The sequence below is a fragment of the Zingiber officinale genome, chromosome 4A (genome assembly GCF_018446385.1).
Source record: "Zingiber officinale cultivar Zhangliang chromosome 4A, Zo_v1.1, whole genome shotgun sequence".
NCBI lineage: Eukaryota > Viridiplantae > Streptophyta > Magnoliopsida > Zingiberales > Zingiberaceae > Zingiber > Zingiber officinale.
Genome location: NC_055992.1, coordinates 52599964 through 52622520, shown reverse-complemented (window position 1 = coordinate 52622520; position 22557 = coordinate 52599964). Strand labels below are relative to the sequence as shown.

At 39.9% G+C, this 22557-nt stretch overlaps 1 protein-coding gene across 3 annotated transcripts in view; it reads left to right on the top strand.

The window, feature by feature from the left end:
• The first annotated feature begins 2402 nt into the window (after window positions 1–2402).
• The window catches only part of LOC121969911 (lysine-specific demethylase JMJ30-like), a 37171-nt gene continuing 17016 nt past the window's right edge, over window positions 2403–22557 (top strand). Inside the window, exons 1-5 of one of the 3 annotated variants that reach the window (XM_042520228.1) lie at window positions 2407–2929; window positions 3736–3769; window positions 3845–3945; window positions 4969–5100; window positions 5178–5321. In XM_042520228.1, the coding sequence (XP_042376162.1) occupies window positions 2504–2929; window positions 3736–3769; window positions 3845–3945; window positions 4969–5100; window positions 5178–5321 (837 nt within the window). In that variant the 5' untranslated portion in view covers window positions 2407–2503. Of the gene's footprint in view, window positions 2930–3735; window positions 3946–4968; window positions 5101–5177; window positions 5322–22557 lie in introns of all 3 variants that reach the window. The other 2 variants (XM_042520229.1, XM_042520227.1) reach the window with 2 other exon arrangements.

The window sequence follows — 22557 nt, the reverse complement described above, 5'->3', positions numbered from 1 at the left end:
ATTATATTAATTCTTTTCTAGAGATTTTTTCTAAACAAAAATTTTGTTAATATTTCTCCTCTTTTATCTGGTTCCAAATGTTATAAAAAGAGAGGAGGTCATGCCACCATAACCTAATCTCTCTTGAGTTGTTTTCCCTTACTTGTGACGGCACCTCATCTCTTCTTTTCTTTTCCCCTAGGGTCGGCGCCCACCTCCTCTCTTCCTCTTAGGGCCGGTGCTCCACCTTCTCATCTCTTCCTTCCTTTCCTCCCTTTAGGGTCGGCGCATATCTCCTTTGGTGGCCGGAGCTTGGAGGAGAAGAAGAAGAGAAGAACCACCCTAGGTGGTAGGCGGTTTGGAGGAGAAGAATGAGAAGGAGACGCCCCTTTTCTTTGTATTTTTTGGTGGTAGGCGACTTGGAAACAAAAGAAGGTTCGGGTGGTTTGTCTTGGTGGATCGTCGTCCACACGACGTCCAAGAAGAGGAGAGGAATTTATGAAGAAAGGTACAACTAGTTATTTATTCCGCAGCGCAACTAGTTATGTTTTCTTTGTATGGATCCTGAACACCAACACAAGAGACAAGCAATCTTGTGCTTCGATCAAGGTGCATTTTGGTCAATCAAGGACTTGCTTGATTAATCAAACACATTTCTGGTCGAGCATGTAGGTTGCTAGGAAAAGTTCTGTGCCTGTACAAATTTTTGTACAGGGGTTTTACACAGAACAAAATTCCGAGCGCTAATAACAGTAGCTGAAGCAGTAAAGGAGGCTTTATGGCTTACAGGGTTGGTCAAATAACTGGGTGTTCAGCAAGATTGAGTCAAGTTGTTATGCGATAGTCAGAGTGCTATTTATTTGGCGAAGAATTAAGTGTATCATGCGAGAACCAAGCACATTGATATGAGGTTTCACAAGATCAGAGAGTTGATTGCTTCCGAAGAAATTCAACTTGAGAATGTTAACATTGCAGACAATGCTGCAGATATGCTGACAAAGCCAGTGACTATAGAGAAGTTCAAGAATTACTTGAACTTAATCCATATCTCTAAATGCTAAAGGAAGGAAGTTTAAACCCAGAGATCCAGGTGAAGTTTTATTCAGATACTCGTATTCTTCGAAGGGATAATATTCGCCAAGGTGGAGATTGTTGACAGGTGGCTCATATTTGGATAAGGTTAATATGAGAGATGTTATAGAAGAAAAATTTGTTAAGATTTTTCATAATAAAATTATGTTAAGATTTTATATAACAGAATTTTGTTGTGATTTTTTATAACAAAATTCTGTTACGATTTTACCGGGTCTGGAGTTTAGCATTATTTATAGGGATTATTGTAAATCTATTGTACAACAACAAACACAAAAATCATTAGATGTGATTCTCTTGTGTAGAGAGAATTCTAATAAAGCTTCAGCTGTTTTTGTGGAGTAGGCGCGTCGTCGAACCACGGTAACTCTTCTTCTTCTCCTTCCTCGTGTTTGCTCTCATTTTGTGCGTCTTTGTCTTATTGCTCCGCGAGATCTCTTTTGTCTCTTCCTCTTTTTCCACGTTTTAGAGGTTGAGAGGTGTTGCCCCCTCTTTGCATAATAGTAAAAAAAATAGTCACAAAAGAAGTATCTAAAAATAATAATTTTATATCAAATTACTACATGTCCAACTTCTTTTTAATTATCAAATGCTCCAAATCTTCTCAAGAATAGTAATTAACTAAGAACTATAGTTTTAAGATTTTTTTTAATTTGTACCCAATAAAAACTATTATTGCATTCACATGATTACCATGTTTATGTGTCATGGACATGAAGAACTACAGAAAATATTTCATACAATAAAGTCATATCAATTATCAGGAGTTGGAGGCTTGGATTGCAAAACATGCAACACGCGTCAAGGAAACTCCGAACAACACTTGCAAGTTGCAAAGCGCACAACACATGGATCCTTTGGAAACTTTGACCAGCATGCGGGAGGTCGTGGAGGGGTGAAGCTCTAAGCTAGCCCAAACAGGCAGCACACATCAAATCAAATGAGGAAGATCCGATGTCCACAGGAGGTCGCCGAAGGTCTCTGGAGGTTGGAACTCGTGGGAGGTTGTGGACATTGGAGGCCATCAAGGACGATGGAGGCTGTCGCGGATGCAAGGGTTTGTCGCGAGAGGGCAGCGACGCTAGAGGGAGGTCGCGAGGGGTTAGGGTTCTACGTTTGTTCCTATGCACATTCTTGTGCGTTTCTACGTGCACATATTTTACACGTGAACGAGTTTTTATATGAGAGAATTCGGGTCCAAAGGATCGCATCTCCCCCCATTTAGTTGTCGTGGTGGTGTAATGTAAGACACGTGTCGCCATGTCTACGATGTCCTAGTTGCTTTGGCGGGGGGTGAGCTTACGGGGAAGGTCACGGGAACCCGCCGATTCGGGGTTCTGGAAAAATATCTGTGCCCTGCGCTTTTAACTTTATCCGTCACATTCAGGCGAGAACCGTCGGCGCCGCCACGGAGGCGGAAAAGGACAAGGCGATGGCGATCGATGAAGAGCGCCGGGCTGCATTGATGAGGCAGATCACCGAGGAGGGTGGCTTCGCCTACGTCAGCTCGGCGGAGAAGGCGGCCGGCGGAGACCTCCGGGCTGCAGAGGCTGCGCGGGAGATGGCGTGGGAGCAGCTCCACTCAGGGCCATGGCATGAGGTCGTTCCCGCTTGGCGAGACGCCTATGCGATGGCCTGCTTCCACGTGGCGGAGCTCCGGGCCGGCGCTGGCGACCGACGGGAAGCCCTCCGCGCCCTCGACATGGGTCTTATTATGGGCGGCCCGCTGCTCCGTTGCGACATCGACGCTGCCGTGGAGAGGATCATGGCGGAGAAGGGAGTGGAGGACGCGGCCGTAGACGATGGTTGTGCTGACATGTGGATAAAGGGGATATCCGCAAACGGAGACCTGGCAGAGGTTAGAGATTCATGTCCTAAAAATAACAATAACCTCTTTAATTATAGTCGTAGGATTTTTTTTTTTTCTCTCCTCCCAATATGTTGTTAATATAACTTGCTTTATGTTAATGATTGCTTTTTCTGGTTGCTTGAATGCTTCGTATTGATCTTCATTTTCTCAAACCATGTTATTTGACCTGGCGAATTTGGTTCCATGCTTTGTTATTTTTGTTTAGTTCTTAACTTCTAGGCTTCTACCATTTCAGTTGTCAATTTCTTGTGGTTTTATTTTTTGTTAATTTGTGTATTCGAAATCACCAACTCTGTCCAAATTATGGGAAAAAGAGTATTGTAATGACCTGCAAATTAATTGGTGAAAGACCTATCTGGTCTTCACTGGTAAATACCAGCATTTGCATTACTCAAGTGAATGTTATATTGGAGATCTATGCAACTGACATTTACTTAAATCATGGATGAAAAATATTTAGGTGTTAGCTAGCTAAATTATTATTATTATTTTTTTGCCAATTGATAAACAATATCTGTGATCTTCAAAGAAAAAAAGTGCTTGTTTTTAAAAAAAAATCTAATTCCACTAATTTCTTGTTTTTTCTCTTTAAAATGTTTTTTTCATTTGTTTTAGCTTTGTTTGGAATTCTGTATTCAGCCCATCTTTTTTAACTACCTGCATGCTAGTGTTATTGAAATTTTTTTCCTGTTGAATTTCTTTCTCATGTGTATGGATTTGTGCTTAGTTGAATGATAATGATTATTAACAACCACCTATTATGTTCTTATCATATTTACAAGCTTCTCTTGTAGGCACTACGCATCCTGCCACACAGATCACTATCGTGTAAGAAAGTTGAGAAACAATTGTCTCTCTCTTTGGAGACATTTATATGTGATTATTTTTTACGGGATTCTCCAGTTATAATCAGTGGATGCATTGATCACTGGCCTGCACGAACAAAGTGGAAGGACATGGAATATCTAAAGAGGGTAGCAGGAGATCGAACTATCCCTGTCGAGGTGAATAGCCTTAAGCTTTGTTGATGCCATTCAAATTGTGAGAGCAAATTGCATATGAACTATAAACTTAACTTACATTTGCGCAAAAATTTTTTATAATCTAAGAGATTGAAGCATAAAAGTTTAGGGTTTACTCTTTCTGAACAGTTAAAATGTTATGACTAATCAACTTTTTGAATGTGGCTACTAGTAAATTCCCAATTGCTACCAGTACAAGGACAAGTTTAGTTGTAACTCATGATTTTACCCCATATATTATGATTCCCTTGATTTTTTTAACTTTGCAATGTAAGAATGGTTTTGCACTAAGACCAACTAAAGAACAACGTAAGGCTTCTTTTTCTCTTGTTGATATCATTTTGCTCAAATACATTCCACCTTAGGAAAATATGGAAGTATTTTGATCGCAAAGTTCGCCCTTCTATTGTTGCAAGTGTTATAAATTTGTTCTTGTGGTCAGAACTGTTTTAATTTCATTACAAGTTTATATATCATCATTTATTTCTTGCTATTAGGAACATGAACTTATACACATCGGAATTCCTATCATGCTAATTAGACAACTTAAGGCCCATTCATTCTTTGCTTCTATATCTTCCAGATTTGATATCTTTTTTGTTAAATCACAGTAAGATTCTTTGCATGACTATAATTATGCTTGCTGAAAATGTTTCTGTGAGTTATTATTTTTTCCTAGTGGGTATATGAGGTGAAACAGTATGACATTATAGTGTTAATTGCTAAAATCTCAGAGTTTCCTAAATAATTATAAAGATGAGTTTCCAATATATTGGAAGTAATGATAAATTTATATTTTGATGATGATATTTAATTCATGTATTCTACACTTGCAGTTAACTACAACGTGTGCTACATTTTATTAGTTAAATTGGTTAAGGTATTATTTGTAATAAATAGATCATTTCAAATTGCAGGTTCTAGAAGTAATTTCTCTTTTGAGAACATATGAAGATATTTGTGTCATTTAAGAGTTTTTAACCATGGTGCTTCTTTCATTTTTAGGTGGGAAAGAACTATCTATGTTCTGAATGGAAGCAACAGCTGATTACCTTTTCTCAATTCCTTGAAAGGGCACAATCAACTAATTGCTCTTCCAACTTAACATACCTAGCTCAGCATCCTTTGTTTGATCAAGTATGTTAACAATACTATTTCTGATGCCATATAATAATGTTATTGGTGCTGAATAACTTTCACCACTGAACTGGCAGATAAGGGAGCTCCGTGATGACATAATGATTCCAGACTACTGCTTTGCTGGTGGCGGCGAGCTTCGTTCTCTCAATGCCTGGTTTGGTCCACTTGGTACAGTTACACCACTGCACCATGATCCTCATCATAATATTTTTGCTCAGGTATATTGATATGTTAACAATAAATGCACAAAAGATGCTTGTAAATCACCATCAAGTTCCTTATTAATTTTTTATATTTTTATATTGTCCTTCACTGCTTGATGTTAAAACTCGACTATCCACAGCAAGTAAGCCTACGGCTTTGACCTCTTTGGTGTTCATGATGTTCAGTAGGTATGTTATGGTTGTCACTAAGGAAAATTGAATTGGATTTACCGGAGAACTAGTCCCTTAAAAGAAGAATTTACTTCATAACAGGATGTTTGGTTGCTAAATGCTAATATGCCTTAATATGGGCTCAACCATGTTTTAGAAGTTTGTAGATTTGGGAAAGCTTGTTTAAATTTTCAAAACATTGATGATTTATTAGAAATTTCCAGTGATATATATTGGAATATTATATCTTTTTTCAAACATATCTTATTGTTGAATCATATACAATATCACTCATGGAAGCAAACCAGAAATATTGAAGTTCTTAAGACATTGTATATCAATAACCACCTGATAGAGTTTGATGAATCGAGTCTAAGCAAAATCTACTAGAGACCAAACCTGAGATCTATTCAGGACAATGCTATTCAAATTATGCTCCAATATACTTGATTGGTTACGTCCTTGATTTGGTTGTGTCCATGCAATATCATTAGTCACAATTATCAATAACTTCCTCTATCAATTTTGCAAAAGGTGAAATCCAGCACCCTGATGCCACCCTCCCTCCTATACCATTTGGAGGGAGTGAATTGGTTAATAAGTAGATGGTATTTCCACGACTTTGCTGGTATTTGAATCTTGCTCAATTCTACAAATCTACACATGGTTACTGGCTCGGATACGCCCTGAGGCCCTAGCTTCCTCTATCATCAATATCATTCTTACTTCAAATCTCTAACGTGAATCACATGTGGATTGATGCCTAAAAACTTTATGAAACAAAAAATGTCCATTAAATAGATCATCAATTTGATTGGGTGGTCAGAAAGATAAGATAGGAAGTTGATGTAATTAAAAGTTTGTTGTAGGGTTGAACTACTACATGTTGAGGCTGAATGGTTTTGGAGGGATGGAGAACAAATCACCAAGAACAGATCACGAGCTTCTCAAAGAGGACAACTTCTTGGCCATTATGGGAAGAGTGTAGATTTTAATGGAGGCAGAGTGGATATTGGTGTTTGTGAGGGATGCACTTGAGACTGAAGAGTTGGAGGGTTCATGATGCCTGACAGGATAGCAGTTATCCCGTGGGCAGACGAGAAGAGAACCCAAAGAAAACAAAGAGAAAATCCACCGTTTACCAAAAAAAGAAAATTTTGTTAATAATTGAGGTATGAATCCTCATACAAATAAAGGAAAAAAAATTTCAATATATGGACTTCAATTCTTATCTTGTAAAGAAAGAAAAGAAATCCTTCCAGAAAAGAAAATTTTTTAACAGAAATTGAAATTAGCAAAACAGAATGTTGATATAGACAAACCATAACCCATTGTTGGAATAAAGAGTTTTTAAATATTCATCATATTTCAGGAGAATTACATATGCTTATATAGCCACACAACCCTAAACATCAACTTATTAACAAAAGATAAAAAGACTTATTTACCCTTGCTTCTCACAACACTCCCCCTCAAGTTGAACATATACATCAAACATGTTTAACTTGCTAAGAGAAGAGTCAAACACAACTTGGGGTATAGCTTTTGTAAACATATCAGCAAGTTGATCCTTAGACTTAACATAAGGCAGACATAGCTCTCCAGAATCAAGTCTCTCCCGAATAAAGTGACGGTCAATCTCAATATGTTTAGTCCGGTCATGTTGTACTGGATTATTTGCAATATTGATTGCTGCCTTGTTGTCGCAATACAACCTGAGAGGTAATTCAACCTTTAATCCTATGTCTGTCAACAGAAAACTCAGCCACAACATCTCTGCAAGACCATGTGCCATGGCTCGATATTCAGCTTCAGCACTGGACCGTGCACAAACATTTTGTTTCTTACTCCTCCAAGTTACCAAGTTTTCTCCCAAAAAAGTGCAATAGCTAGAAGTGGACCTTCTATCATCTCGAGAACCAGCCCAGTCTGCATCAGAATAGCATTCCACCTTCAAATCACCACCTCCTTTAAACAGCAAGCCTTTTCCAGGACATGATTTCAAGTACCTTAGAATCCTGTCAACAGCCTTCATGTGGATAGTTTTAGGAGCATGCATGTACTAGCTTACTACACTAACAGCATAAGTGATGTCAGGCCTAGTTATAAATAAATAGAGTAATTTTCCAACCTGCCTTTGATACGTTCCTTTTTCTAGACTTGTAAGATCTTCCCCACTAGAAGTAGTAAGATCATGATTTACTTCTATAGGAGTAGACGCTGGCCGAGAACCCAACTTCCCTGTCTCCTTGAGTAAGTCCAATACATATTTTCTCTGACATACATAGATTCCTTTCTTTGATCGAGCGACTTCAATACCCAGGAAGTACTTCAATGATCCAAGGTCTTTAATTTCAAATTCTAATGTTAACTTGGACTTAAGAGCCTGGATTTCTACCTCATCATCCCCTGTAACTATCATATCATCAACATAAACCAAAAGAATGGTAGTGCTGTCCTTTTTCCTTTTTATAAAGAGTGTATGATCAACATTCCCTTGTTTAAAACCAAACAATATCATGACTTTGCAAAACCTATCAAACCATGCTCTGGGAGATTGTTTAAGCCCATACAAAGCTTTTCTTAGCTTGCAAACCTTTCCTTTTGTTTCAATTCCAGGCGGTGGCAACATGTATACTTCTTCATAAAGGTCACCATTCAAGAAGACATTTTTAACATCTAACTGAAATAGAGGCCAATCATATTGAGCAGCAAGAGAAAGAATTACCCTAACCGAGTTCAGCTTTGCAACTGGTGCGAAAGTTTCCAAGTAATCTACCCCATATGTTTGGGTGAATCCCTTGGCAACAAGTCTAGCTTTATATCTAATCACTTCACCCTCTGAGTTATACTTGATAGCATAGACCCATTTAGAACCAACCAAGTTCTTCCCCTTTGGGGGATCAACTAATTCCCAAGTACCATTTCTGTTAAGAGCCTCCATTTCTTCGTTCATGGCTTCCTGCCACCTTGAATCCCTTACAGCTTCATAATAGGAAGAAGGTATAGCATGGTTTGATAATTGTGAAACAAATGCATGATATGAAGGAGACAAACGAGAGTATGAAACATGGTTGGAGATAGGATGTTGAGTACATGACCTGACACCTTTTCTAAAAGCAACCGGAAGGTCCAGCTCGTTCATATTTAGAGGTGCGGTTGGCTCAACTGATGAGGATAACTGCTTCACAGGATCAGGAGCCAGAGCATCCGATTCAACCAGCCGATCAATAGTAGGGTCTTGCTTGTGTCTTCGTCGTTTATAAGTAATAATATCTGGTGAAGACTGTGCTCCCAGTGATGGAGCATCTTTTCCCAGTGATGGGGCATCTTTTCTATTTTCTATGACATCCAGTGGAATAGGAGAAGAAACCACTTGAGGAACTTGAGGAACGACCACTTGAGGCACAAAGGAAGAGGTAATATTCTCCCCCTGAGGATGGGACTGAGGAGAATAATAAAACTCAGACTCAAAGAAAGTAACATCATTCAAGATATATCTTGTCCTAGTAATAGGATCAAAGCACTTGTAGCCTTTCTGGCAAGTGGAATACCCTATAAAAACTCCTCGTATAGAACGAGGATCAAGTTTAGAAGATTTGGGACCAAGAACATGTATAAAACAAAGTGAACCAAAAACCCGAGGTGTAAGGGAGAACAACTCTACGCTAGGATGAAGAATAGTGAGAGGACACCGGTTCCCGAGACCTTTAGATGGCAATCGATTGATGAGATAAGCAGCGGCAAGAACAACATCAGTCCAGAAATATTTGGGTAAGTGACGTTGAAATAAAAGTGCACGGGCTGTTTCAAGAATATGACGATTCTTTCTCTCGGCCACTCCATTTTGTTGTGGTGTGTAGGGACAAGATGACTCATGAAGAATTCCTGAGTCTTCAAGAAAAGTATTTAGAGACTGTGCAAAGGACTCACGGGCATTGTCAGAACGAAGAATCTTCACCTTTGAATTAAATTGGATTTCAACCATTCTACAAAAATTTTGAATGAGACGAGGAACTTCTTCCCTGATTTTCATCAAATAAAGTCATGTACAGTGGGTGTAATCATCAATAAAAGATAGAAAATATCGATAGCCATCCAAAGAAGTCACAGGAGAGGGCCCCCACACATCCGAATGAACAAGATCAAATGGAGACAAACTCTTCTTTAAAGACTCAGAAAAATGTGTTCTACAATGTTTGGATAACTGACAGATTTCACATTGAAATGACTGAAGAGAAACAGAAAGGAACAGACTAGGGAATAAAATTTTCAAAGACTGAAAAGACAAATGTCCCAATCGAGAATGCCATAAAAGAATTTCTTGATGCTTAGTTCCCAAACACTTGGTTGCAGATTTCAGAGCAGATGTTGTTTCAAGCTGGTAATAATAAAGACCCCCTACTTCATGGCCAGTCCCAATCGTCTGCTTGGTCTCGAGATCCTGGAAGACACAATGATCAGGGAAAAAGGTTACGGAGTAGTATAGTTGTTTAGTAATGCTACTAACAGAAAGTAAATTAATAGAGACGGAAGGAACGTGAAGTGCAGAGGATAGGAAAAAATGATCTGTAAGTTTTATGGAACCTTTGTCAGCAACAGTGGCTTTGGTTCCATCTGCAATGATCACTTTCTCCTGCCCAGAGGATAAAGAATAAGAAATAAAGGAGTTAGCAGCATTTGTCATGTGATCCGTAGCTGTTTTGTTATGAAGAATGACTTGTTTGATGCCAGAATTAACAGAGTTAAGCATCCAAGTCATTAATTGAATATTGTCACGCCGCCAAGTGCGAAAAGTAGGATCATTTTCATCTGGTTTCACTTTAGTGCCATGAAGAATATCAAGTTTATCATGACCTTCGACATAAAGTTCAACAGCAACTGCCCAAGATGCATAATTTGTCTCAAACAATTTTTCTGATACTATCTGAAGACCAGACCCTCCAGTGCCTGCCATTGTGAAAACCGGTTGTACCTATTCTGAAGAAGACATAGGGTTCACAGAAATCCCTGAGGTTTCGCTAGCGTTGTCCGCCATTAAAATTTTTCTGGAAGGGGCGGCGGCAGTAGACTAGGCTGAAGAAAAAAAATTCGAGAGATGGCGAAGTGCAGGAATTCACAGCAGTTTGAAGAAGCTACTGCTCTCCGGTGACCAGCAGATCACTGTAGCTTTGCCGGTGAAGTTGGGGCGGTGGCAACCTTGTGGGCACCTTCGAGAAGGAGATCTGCACGTGGCAGAGAGAAGGGAAGAAAGCTTGGTCGGCGCCAGGAGATCGCGATGAAGAAAGGAAGAGGAAAGCTTGGTCGGCGCTAGGGCAAAGAGGAAGATGCGCCGACGGCTAGGGTTAGGGTTAGGGATCGGAACTTTGCTCTGATACCATGTTGGAATAAAGAGTTTTTTAATATTCATCATATTTCAGGAGAATTACATATGCTTATATAGCCACACAACCCTAAGCATCAACTTATTAACAAAAGATAAAAAGACTTATTTACCCTTGCTTCTCACAACACCCATAAATACTCGAAAGACCAGAATTACTTCAAATACCATAAAAACGGAAATTGCTAAAAATAATAAAAATTCTTTGGAGGCTCCGACGAGGGCCTAAACATTGCTTGTTAGGCTCGAAACTTGGTGGTTATGGGTTTCCGATAATAAATGTAGATTTTTTAATTCTATATGCGTGACCACACATAACTTAATTTCGAGCCCCGAGTCAAAAGTTATGACCATTTGAAGTTCAAGGGGTCATATTGGATTAATTCTACATCAGTTTCCCCGGGTTGAAAAGAACTCGCCCTCGAGTTCATAGTAGTCTTATCAACGTCCACCGAATAAGGAGTCATGTGCTTTACATTGAAGACATCAAAAGTTTTTAAATGACTAGGAAAGTGCAACCCGTAGGCATTGTCATTGATCATCTCACATGGACTATCATCTCACATGGGTTATCATCTCACATGGTTCAATCTTTTGATCCTTCAGCTCATTATACTCGCCAACAGGGAAACGATCATGAGATAATACAGTCCAGACAAAATCTTCGACCTCAAAAAGTACCTGACGACGATAACAATCAACCCGAGTCTTGTGCTTAGTATTGTTCTTTAGAATTGCTAGTTTCACCTTCCCATGTATACCTCGAAGATGGCCTAAGTCTAGAACCCCGGATGGGCATCTCATTTGCTTTAGGACTAAATCATCCTACTTGTGGAACATGGCCTAAGTCTAGAACCTCGGATGGCCATTATGCAAAATAAAATCAAGTCGGCGATCGTCAACTACCTCCTGGAATATCATTCCGAATAATGGGTTAGTTGCGTGTTGACCTCCGCAAGTGTACGGAAATGTCGCAAGTAATAATAAAAGATATCGAATCCACAGGGACTAGACTAAGCACTAAAGATGTCTCAAAGCGAGTTAGCTAAACAACCAATCAATTGATTTACAAAGTCTAAGTGTAACTGTGAAATGTAAACAAAGAAATGAAAGAAAAACAAAATAAGGGCAATGATAAAGGTATGTTCTAGGAGTTTAGGTTTCTTTGTAATGTTATTCAATGTAATGATCTACCAAATCTTATTTCTCAATTATCCATCATTTGTAGAAGGTTGTCGGTTCCCTCTTGCAATAGACAACCGGCCTAGAACTGAAATATATCTAAATTCGATCAATTAGGAATAAACCCTATGTTGTCCTTACACGGGTTTGCCTGTCACGTGCGTCCCTCGAAAAATCAACATGAAATTCACTATTTCTCAACCTCATTAAGATATAAAGATTAATTCATCCAATCTATCCTACCCTCTTGAAATACCAAATTTCTCTCTCAAGATTACCTCTCAAACGTCCTTACACGGGCATGTTCCTGTCACGAACGTCCCTTGGAAAATCGAATGAGAAGCAATCCATACAAGATCCACAAGATCTTCAAACATTCAATCAAGCATGGTAATTAAGCCCTAATCACAACAATCCACACAAGAAAGAATAGATACAAAACAGGGCAAAATCATAGAAATAGGAATCTTGGCAAATCCACAAGAGTTACATCAAATATTCATTACAAATACTCTCTCCATCCTAGAACAAAAGATCTAATCCATGGAATAAGGAAATAATCCAAAAGAAGAAGAAAAGATAAACATCTTGATCCCCAAATCCAAGAAAGAAAGGAAAGAAAAGCTTATCTACGATGAAGAACCTTCTTCGGATCCAATCCTCGCTCCCCGGAGTCGAAACGTTGAAGATCCGCCCTTAGAATCGCCGAAATCCCTCCAAGAAGGTGGAGGAACGCCCAAATCTTGAATTCCCTCCAAAAGGGAGAAGATCCCCCTTCAAATCTTGAAGAAACCTTTATATAGGGGTGAGGTTCGGGCGCCACACGACCCCAAAGCACGACCGTGCGAGGCTCACACGGCCAGAGCCATTTCCTTCTCTGCCAACCTTACACGGCCGTGTGTGGTACACGGCCGTGGCTTGCTTCTGCCAACGCTCCCCTTGCACGATCGTGTAGATCTACATGGCCTGCACTGGAAATCCTGCACGGCCGTGTGGTGTACACGGCCAGGGCCCTCTTGCTCACTGGAAATCCTGCACGGCCGTGTGAGGTACACGGCCAGGGCCTTCTTGGTCTCTGGAAATCTCATATGGCCGTGTGGTGTACACGGCCAGGGCTCCATCTAGCTTCAAATCTTTACACGACCGTGTGAGGTTCACACGACCATGACAACTTCTATCTCTGCTGCATCCACACGACCAAGGAACTCCACACGGCTTGGGCAACTCCCCATGGCAGGGTCGTGTGAGGTACAAGAATGGTGCCTTGCTCCTTTGCTTCGCTTGCGGATTTGGCTTTAAACACGAAACCTTCACCAATTTCGACTCCTGTGTACAGAAAATGCACAAAAGCAGATCTCCGAACAAAAAGAGTAAATATGCTAAAAGGAAAGCTGAAAGTATAAAAATACGTAGACAAAGCATGTGCAAAATATGTGAATGTGCGTCAAAACATGCTAAACAAGTGTATACAATCTACGCACATTACACCCCCAGATTTAAACCTTTGCTTGTCCTCAAGCAAAATGCTGCAATTTAAATTCATATGTTCTACAATGCCCTCATATTCCTAATGCATTCTCCTAACTTTATCAAAAAGTTTCATTAGTAAGCATGATCATGAAAACAAGTTAAGTTTGGCTCAAGCATAAGTACCCTGTGCACAGTGCAAATAAAACAACTCAAAACTCTTGAAGTCGTCATCAAGTTTGAATTCCTAATGTTTCCAGTGATAGACAAGTAACCAGTGATGGACACTTACTTGTCACACACTTAGTTCATATTCCTCAATCAACCCAAGGTCTCAAAGGCGTGCTCAATCTCAAGAGAAGCTAAGCAGTCATTTCCCCAGTAACCTAACTCAGTCTCAAAGGGGTGACCAGCTAGATTCCACTCATGACAACTGTTTTTTATATCCCTTATTCAAATTTTTTTCTTTGTTTTTTTTTTCACTCTTTTTTTTTTTCATAAGTATTTGCATTGCGCAAATCTTATTCATAAGTGTACTTTTAGCACAAATGTTGGGATATTTTGATTTTTCCAAATGAGCTTACATGAGTTGAGGCTCAACAAGTAACCAAAATGAAGTTTGAGAAATCACCATGGAAACCAAGTACTAAAGAAACAAGATGAATCATGACTATTTCAATGATATCAACCATTCAAGCATCAAGTATAGGTGTAGTGAAGATAAGATCCTTAAGGTCAAGCCAAGACTAAAACTCATCTCCCTAAGATACTTAGCTTATTTCATGCTACCTAAGATAAAGAAAAGAGATACATTAAGCGTACTACTAGCATCACATAAAACATCATGAATCTAGATAATGAACGTGCTAACATTTAATCTTGAAGACAAGAAAGCATATAAGTGAAGTTTTGATATTCTCAAGATGTATGCCACAAGATTTTTCAAAAGATAGTCAAGTGACTATCAAAACAAGTAATCAAAGCAAGACAATCGAAATAAAGTGCAGAACACAAACTAAACATGCAAAAAATAAGCAAAAACTGAAAACTAGAATGCAAAAAGAAAAATCAGTTTCGACACCCCCTAGACTTAAACTTTTCATCGTCCCGATGAAATCAATATGGTGGAGGAGGTGGTAAATCAGGAAATTCAGGAAGTGGAAAAGGAAAGGCATTAATAAACCACCTTACTTCATCTCTAAAAAACATATGGTACTCAAACAATTTATCAACATCATCTTGGAAAAATCTCATATAGCTTTGAAAATCTTCATTAAATTCCATATGAGCTCTATAAGAATTCATAAATCGAGAACTCTTGTCACACAATTCTTTCTCACTTTTGAAACAATCTTGCAGTTTTTTAAATTGTTCCTCTTCCATAGGTTCATTACTAGAGAGGAAATTTTTAGTCAAATCTAAATCATTATGAACATTGTCCAGAACAGAATGAAGTTCTTGGAAATTAAAGCTATGAACATCACGATTAACCAAAGGAACTCTTTTTGAAACTAAAGTCGACAATGTTTTAGAATGTTGACTTGCTAATTTCAAACACCAATTTTCCTTAACATGGATGGTAATGAGATCATTATTTGGCAGTCTTAAAGGGAAACTGTTCTTAATAAGAAGACTATATCCATGTTCTTCACGTTTTATTATTTTTATTGCTAAACATGAATTCAAGTCTAATCTACAAGAATTATCAATCATTTCCAATTCATTTAAATCACACCCTAATACCAAAGCAACCTGAGTTAACAATCCTCCCAAAACAATAGGTGTGGTAGAGTCAGATTTCCAAGTTTCACTAAATGCTTAAGGAAGAAATAACCAAAATTAATTTCAACATTCTCAACCATTGCCCATAAACAATACAAGTCTACAAGTCTTACTAACCCCTCTTTATCTTCTCTCCCAAATATGGTATTTTTCATGACTAGATAAGCGTATCTAAAAATGGGGTTAATAGTATGAAGAACTCTAGAATTGTGAGGGTTAAAATGTGATTGTTCAGAAATATGTTGCCAAAAACGTGAATTTTCGAACTGAGGTAAAATTGTACACAAATCATTCTTTGGCAACTCATAACAAGTATTAAAATCACTTAACGTCCATTCATAATCCTCATTAAACAGTCGAAAATTTAGTTTACCCCTACCTTGAACATTATTGACCGTTATGGAACTTAAAAATTCAAAAACAATTCTAGGCTAGGTAGAGTATTTCATTTTCATTAAACCACTCCAACCTATTCTTTCAAACAACCAATTTAAATCATCCTTAAACCCTAATGTTTCCAAAGTTTCATCATCTATAAATTTGGTATTCACAAGGGGACGTTCACATAAGGAAGAATACCTAAGATGTTGTCCTTGCTAGAGAAAATAATGTTAGGACCAAAAGTAGCTAGAGGGGGGGGGGGGGGGTGAATAGCTCGTCGCGTTCGCTCGGTGCTCTTCGTTGCTTGTTTCTTCTTGGATGTGCAGCGGAAAATACAGAAACAAACACAAACACGCTAACACTAGGATTTTACTTGGTATCCACCTCACAAGAGGTGACTAATCCAAGGATCCACACCAACGCACACACCCTCCACTATGAATAACACTCCTTTATGGTAACTACCAAAGGCGGAGAAGCCCTACAACACTCTCAATACAAGAAGAAGAAAGGGAAATACAAGTTAAGCAAAAGCTTACAAGATGTGCCGTAAAAACCCTAACCCTAACTTCTTCCTCTTGCAATAGATCCGCCTCTTGACTTGGAAAGCCTCCAAGAACCTTCAAGAACCGCGATCACGCTTGTCAGAGAGGCGTGGAGGAGCTGGAATGAATCGAGAAGAGCTCGTAAGAGATCGAAGACCACGCTCGCTGCGGCTTTAAAGCGACGCTAACGGTCGGATCGATCGATTCGAATGTTCCCGATCGATCGGGAGGCTTTGGATCGATCCACGGATCGATCCGGAGCTCTCTGTTCGCTGGAACGCTGGATCGATCCACGGATCGATCCGGCGCTATCGCTGCGTCCCAATCGATCCGGATCGATTGGGACTCTGATCGATCCACGGATCGATCCGAGCTTCTGAGGGGCAGTGCGGATCGATCGATCCACCGATCCGGATCTGGATCGATCCGGATCGATCCGACTTGGTTTTGTCGAAACCAAGTCCCAAACATCCCAAACCAACATTCGGTCAACCTTGACTTGTTGGTATGTCATACCTAGCATCTAGTCACTCCTCGACTGCAGACTCCTTACCAAGTGTCAATCCTTCGACCCACGGACTTTTCTCTGCAAGCATATCCTTTCGACCTACTTGGACTTTTCTTCACGTGCAGTATCCGATCCTTTCGACCTACTGACTTCCCAGACCGGATGTCCGATCATCCTCGATCCATCCGGATTTTCCTGCTTCACTCACGGGCTTTCACCCAGCTTCACCACTGGGTTTTCCGTCTCACTAGGACTTTCACTCAGCTTCACTCACTGGGGTTTTCACTCTGCCTAACTTCCCTTAGGACTTTCACCGGCTTTACTCACCAGGATTTCCATCCGCCTAGCTTCACTCACGGACTTTCACCCAGCTTCACTCACTGGGGTTTTCACCTGGCTTCACTCACTCAGACTTCCTTCCTCCGGCTTCACTCACGGGACTTTTCTTCCTGGCTCACCACCAGACTTTCATTTGCCTAACATCCCGATTAGACTTCCGATCAGTATCCAACGACCTTCGACCTACTTGACTCTTCTTCATATCTAACTGGTCAGACCTAAACCAAACGAGACTCGACTTGGTTGCAGTCAACCTTGACACGAGGGATATGCACCAACAATCTCCCTTTGATGTTTGACAATACCACAATAACACTTACAATCCCATGTAAGTTAGGCTAATCCCATAGCCTCCTTCTTCACGCCACTAGGTAATGAAGCATAAATTAAGCTCTTCATTCTCCCCAAGAGGGCAAACTCCCTCTAGGTAATGAAAGCCTAACTTAAACCCTTTCATTCTCCCCCTATGTGCTCCCATGGTAATGAAGGACTAAGCTTAACCATACATTCTCCCCTATCGGCACACATCAACCCATCGTTGGACACACATCGACCTATGCTCCATTCGGCACACTTCAACAAATCCATTTGTTGAAGACTCTCCCCGAAGAGTTGCTCATCGTTGTTCACAACATCACTCGTTGTGATCAACACGATAATGAAGGTCCCATACCCTTCGTTTATTCTTAACCTCTCCCTCAATGTTGATAAATACCCAACCTCGAGCATTTTCAACCACTTGAGTGTCCACTTGAAATAATGAGGATATCCACCCCATTTTTCCCATTTCAAGTTTAAATGCTCAACATTGAGCAAGTTTACAACAAGGTTAACCACCTTCCAAGGTTCATGAAAATAATTTTCATGTCTTTAAAGAGTCCCTCCCCTAAAGACATGGTGGTAACTTTTGTCATTGCACCAACAATGACTTGGAATCCCTAAACCTTTAGAAACCCAAATTTAGAAGTTTTGAGGTTCAATATTCAAAATTTGAAACAACCTCAACCGAAACTTCTACTTAGTCTTCGTTAACCAATCCATCCTTGTTTTCAACATGAAAACACCCTTTATATGTATACAAATGTATTTAAGGGGTTTGGAATGGTTACCTAGACTCAAAGAGGTTCAAAGATCTTGAAATCAGGCCTTCCCAGCCAAAATCACTTGGATCGATTGGAGTTGGGTTCCAATCGATTGAACCTTTCGAATCGATCCACGGATCGATTCAGACTCCTGAATCGATCGGTGATCGATCCAAACACTTCGCGGGAATTGCCGTTTGAATCGATCCATGGATCGATCGGAGCTCGATAGTTGCTGAAATTCCATTTCAGTCGAAACACCTAGAAAATTCTACAAAATCCAAAAATTATGAAATTTCGTGTAGACATTATTTAGGGCATACTTAATCATGGAAAAATAGCTTTCTATGAAAATACATCATATTTTCAAAGATTGACACAAACTTGAAAGCTTGCAAAAACTTTAGTGTTTTCTTCAAGTTTGTGTCTAACTATTCAACGGTGATTACTATCAAAAGATAGCCTTCACCAAGGTTTTCCAAAAACATTTTAAAAACATTTTCAAAACCAATATCCCATCATGTTCCTTGGGCATAATGCACATGACTTGTACATTAGCTTTCCCAATGATGGGAAAACACATAACTATGTGTTTTGATGAATTTAAAACTCAAAGGAATGCACTAAATCAACATCTTGAGCTTTGTTCATCATCCTAACATCTCACTTGTATATAATATGCACTAAAACACATACAAGTCACCTTAGAGGTCTTTGTGAGATGTAAAATTTTGGTTTTGCCCTATTCTAGGGATCATGCATATCTATCTAGGCATTTTGAGAGGTAGACATCCACAAAGGATGTTACTTGTTGATTTACTTGTTAAACAAATGTCACTTGTTTATTCCACTTGTTGTAAACAAATGCCACTTGTTTAACTAATGCCATATGTCCTTAATTTTTAAGGAAATAAACATAATGCATGATAATGTTATGGCATACATCAAAATAAAATAGCTTTCAAAAGAAAGATTCCTATAACTACATGATGTATGTATGGCATGACATGGTATTTTTGTATTTTTCATGATAAGTCATGAATGCAAAATACAAATAAGATAAAATATGATGTCATGGCATATTATGAGCAAACAATCATGGCAAGGTTTAGCATAAATAAAATATACCTAGATTACCTATCTAAGTATCGTTAATCTTAGCTAATCCTAAGACTTAAACCCTAGCTTGCCCAAAGTGCTTCAAGAAAATGCCAAAGCCTAAGTTTGCATTTCTTATTCCCTTGATTAATTTATGCCAATTAAAATGAACATGTCCTCAAATGTTGGCATATTCCATTTTTCCTCAAGAGCAGCACTTTTAAATTTAAGGCCCGGATTGCCTTAAATTGCCTAAGAACATACCAAAAACCCAACTTGATAGTTCTTATTAATTTTCAATATGTGCCATTTAAGATTAAAATCAAATCTTCCACCATTAGGCACATTTTACTCTTTCAAGGAGTAAATAATAGGTCCATTTCATTTTCAAAGGTTAACTAAACCTTGAAAATGCTCCTTGAGTGTCAATTTCCTCAAAGTTGGGTTAACTACCCTTCTAATCGGAGTTGACACTCTCTAACCCATCTATGGGGTAGAGAAGATGCTCCTAGGAACCCAACACCTATTGGTGCTCCTTGGATGCTCTAGGTACTCACTAGGGATAACTTCCCTAGATACCTTCCTAGTGACCTTGTTGGGCTTCTTAGAAGCCTTGGTCACATTTTCTAGGTCAACTCTAGGGATAACCTCCCTTGTGACCTTGTTTGTGACTTTCTTAGACTTCTTAGAAGTCTTAGTCACATTTATTGCAAAAATACTCTTAGGGATGACTTCCCTAGTATTTTTGGCTTGACCACTAGACCTAGAGTTTGTTCCATAGCTATATGGAACTCTATGGTAAGAGGGCACATCCTTCTTAGCCTTTGGTTTGTATCCCAAACCTCTATGGCCATTAGATGACCTTTGTGCTCCTAGACCTAGGTTATGCTCATTTTGCCCTAATAGGATATTTTCCATCCTTTTTAGGGTCTTTTCCATTTTATCAAGTCTTGACCTCAAGACTTGATTTTCTCTCACTAAGTCCTTAGTATTTGACCCATGAGCATTTTTGTTTCTAGGCTTGTATCTAAAATCCTTAGAGTTTACGCCTAGATTTTTACCTACAATCCTAGCCTTAGGTGTAGTAGTTTTAGCATGAAAAGCTATATGTTTTTCTTTAACACTATCATGCTTTCTATTTTCATGGTAAATAGCATTAAAATGATATAAATTTGAACTATCATGCTTTTTACCATAATGTAAAGGAGTAGGCTCAATAAATGTTACCTTCTTCTTTACCTTAGAGGCTCCCCCTTGACTAGAGCTTCCTCCATGAGCCTTGACCATCTTCTTCCCCTTGGGGCATTGACTTCGGTAATGCCCTTTTTGTTGACACAAGAAGCACACAATGTGCTCCTTGCTCTTCTTTGTCCCGGGGGTGGTCTCCTTGGGCTTCTCCTTGCCCTTTTTCGTCACTTGACCCTTCTTCTTGGCCAAGTTGGGACACTTGCTCTTGTAGTGCCCACTTTCCCTACACTCAAAACATATTATATGATTTTTATTTTTAATTGAAACATTTATACCTTCTTGTGTAGGGATGGCACTTGCTCCTCCATTTGATTTTTCTTGACTTTTGGAGGTAGAAGTTTCTTCCTCCTCTTCTTCTCTTGACCCGGATGTAGAAGTTTCTTCTTCTTCTTGCTCCGGTGTCACCAAGGATTGCTCCCCCTCAATTCTAGAGGTGGAGGCTTCATCATCTTGAACATGAAACAAGGAGTATGCTCCCTCCTTGTTCCCTTCGTTGCATTCCCTTGAGGATGAAGCTTCTTGGATTTCCTCTTCTTCGGAGGTTGAGCATCTCTCAACCTCGGAGTCCTCCTCTTGGTCTTGCTCCAAAGAGTCACCCTCTCTGGATTCTTCATGATCTTGTACAGTGGAGGGGATCTCTTCATGAAGCTTGGCCAATTTGCTCCATAGCTCCTTTGCATCTTCAACTTTTCCAATTTGGCAAAGAATGGTGCTTGGCACTAAATTGACCAAAAGCTTGGTCACTTTGTCATTTGCCTCGCACCTTTGGACTTGTTCCGAGCTCCATTTGCTTTTCTTTAGAACTTTGCCCTTTGAATTTCTTGGAGCCTTGAAGCCTTCCATTAGAGCAAACCATTGCTCTATCTCCATCATAAGAAAATTTTCGATTCTTGATTTCCAAGAATCGAAACTCGTAGAAGTGTATGGTGGAGCCACCCTTGTGTCAAATCCAAGTCCATCTTGGAATTGCATCTTGAAGTTGAGCTTGATAAAATCTTGAACTTGAAGAATTTGCTCCAACTTCTTCACCCTCTAGCTTTTCTTGTTATGCTTGACCCTTCCGGCGATGATTCCGGTGAAGAGCGGCCTCGCTCTGATACCACTTGTTAGGACCAAAAGTAGCTAGAGGGGGGGGGTGAATAGCTCGTCGCGTTCGCTCGGTGCTCTTCGTTGCTTGTTTCTTCTTGGATGTGCAGCGGAAAATACAGAAACAAACACAAACACGCTAACACTAGGATTTTACTTGGTATCCACCTCACAAGAGGTGACTAATCCAAGGATCCACACCAATGCACACACCCTCCACTATGAATAACACTCCTTTATGGTAACTACCAAAGGCGGAGAAGCCCTACAACACTCTCAATACAAGAAGAAGAAAGGGAAATACAAGTTAAGCAAAAGCTTACAAGATGTGCCGTAAAAACCCTAACCCTAACTTCTTCCTCTTGCAATAGATCCGCCTCTTGACTTGGAAAGCCTCCAAGAACCTTCAAGAACTGGCGATCACGTGCTTGTAGAGAGCTGTGGAGGAGCTGGAATGAATCTGAGAAGAGCTCGTGAAGAGATACCGAAGACCACGCTCGCCTGCGGCTTTAAACGACGCCAACGGTCGGATCCCGATCGATTCGAATGTTCCCAATCGATCAGGGAGACTTTGGATCGATCCACGGATCGATCGAGCGCTTCTCGCGATAAGCGCTGGATCGATCCACGGATCGATCCGGAAGCTCTCTGTTCGCTGGGTCCCGTGGATCGATTGGGACCTCTGGATCGATCCACGGATCGATCCGGAAGCTGTTGATTGGAGGCCGGATCGATCCATCGATCGATCCAGATCTGAATCGATCCACGGATCGATCCAAGACTTGGTTTTGTCCCAAAACCAAGTCCCAAACATCCCAAACCAACATTCGGTCAACTCTTGACTTGTTATGTCATGCCAGCATCTAGTCACTCCCTCGACTGCTAGATTCCCTTACCAAGTGTCCGCAACCTTGACCCACGGACTTTTCTCTGTGCAAGTATCCAAGATCCTTCGACCTACTTGGACTTTTCTTTCACG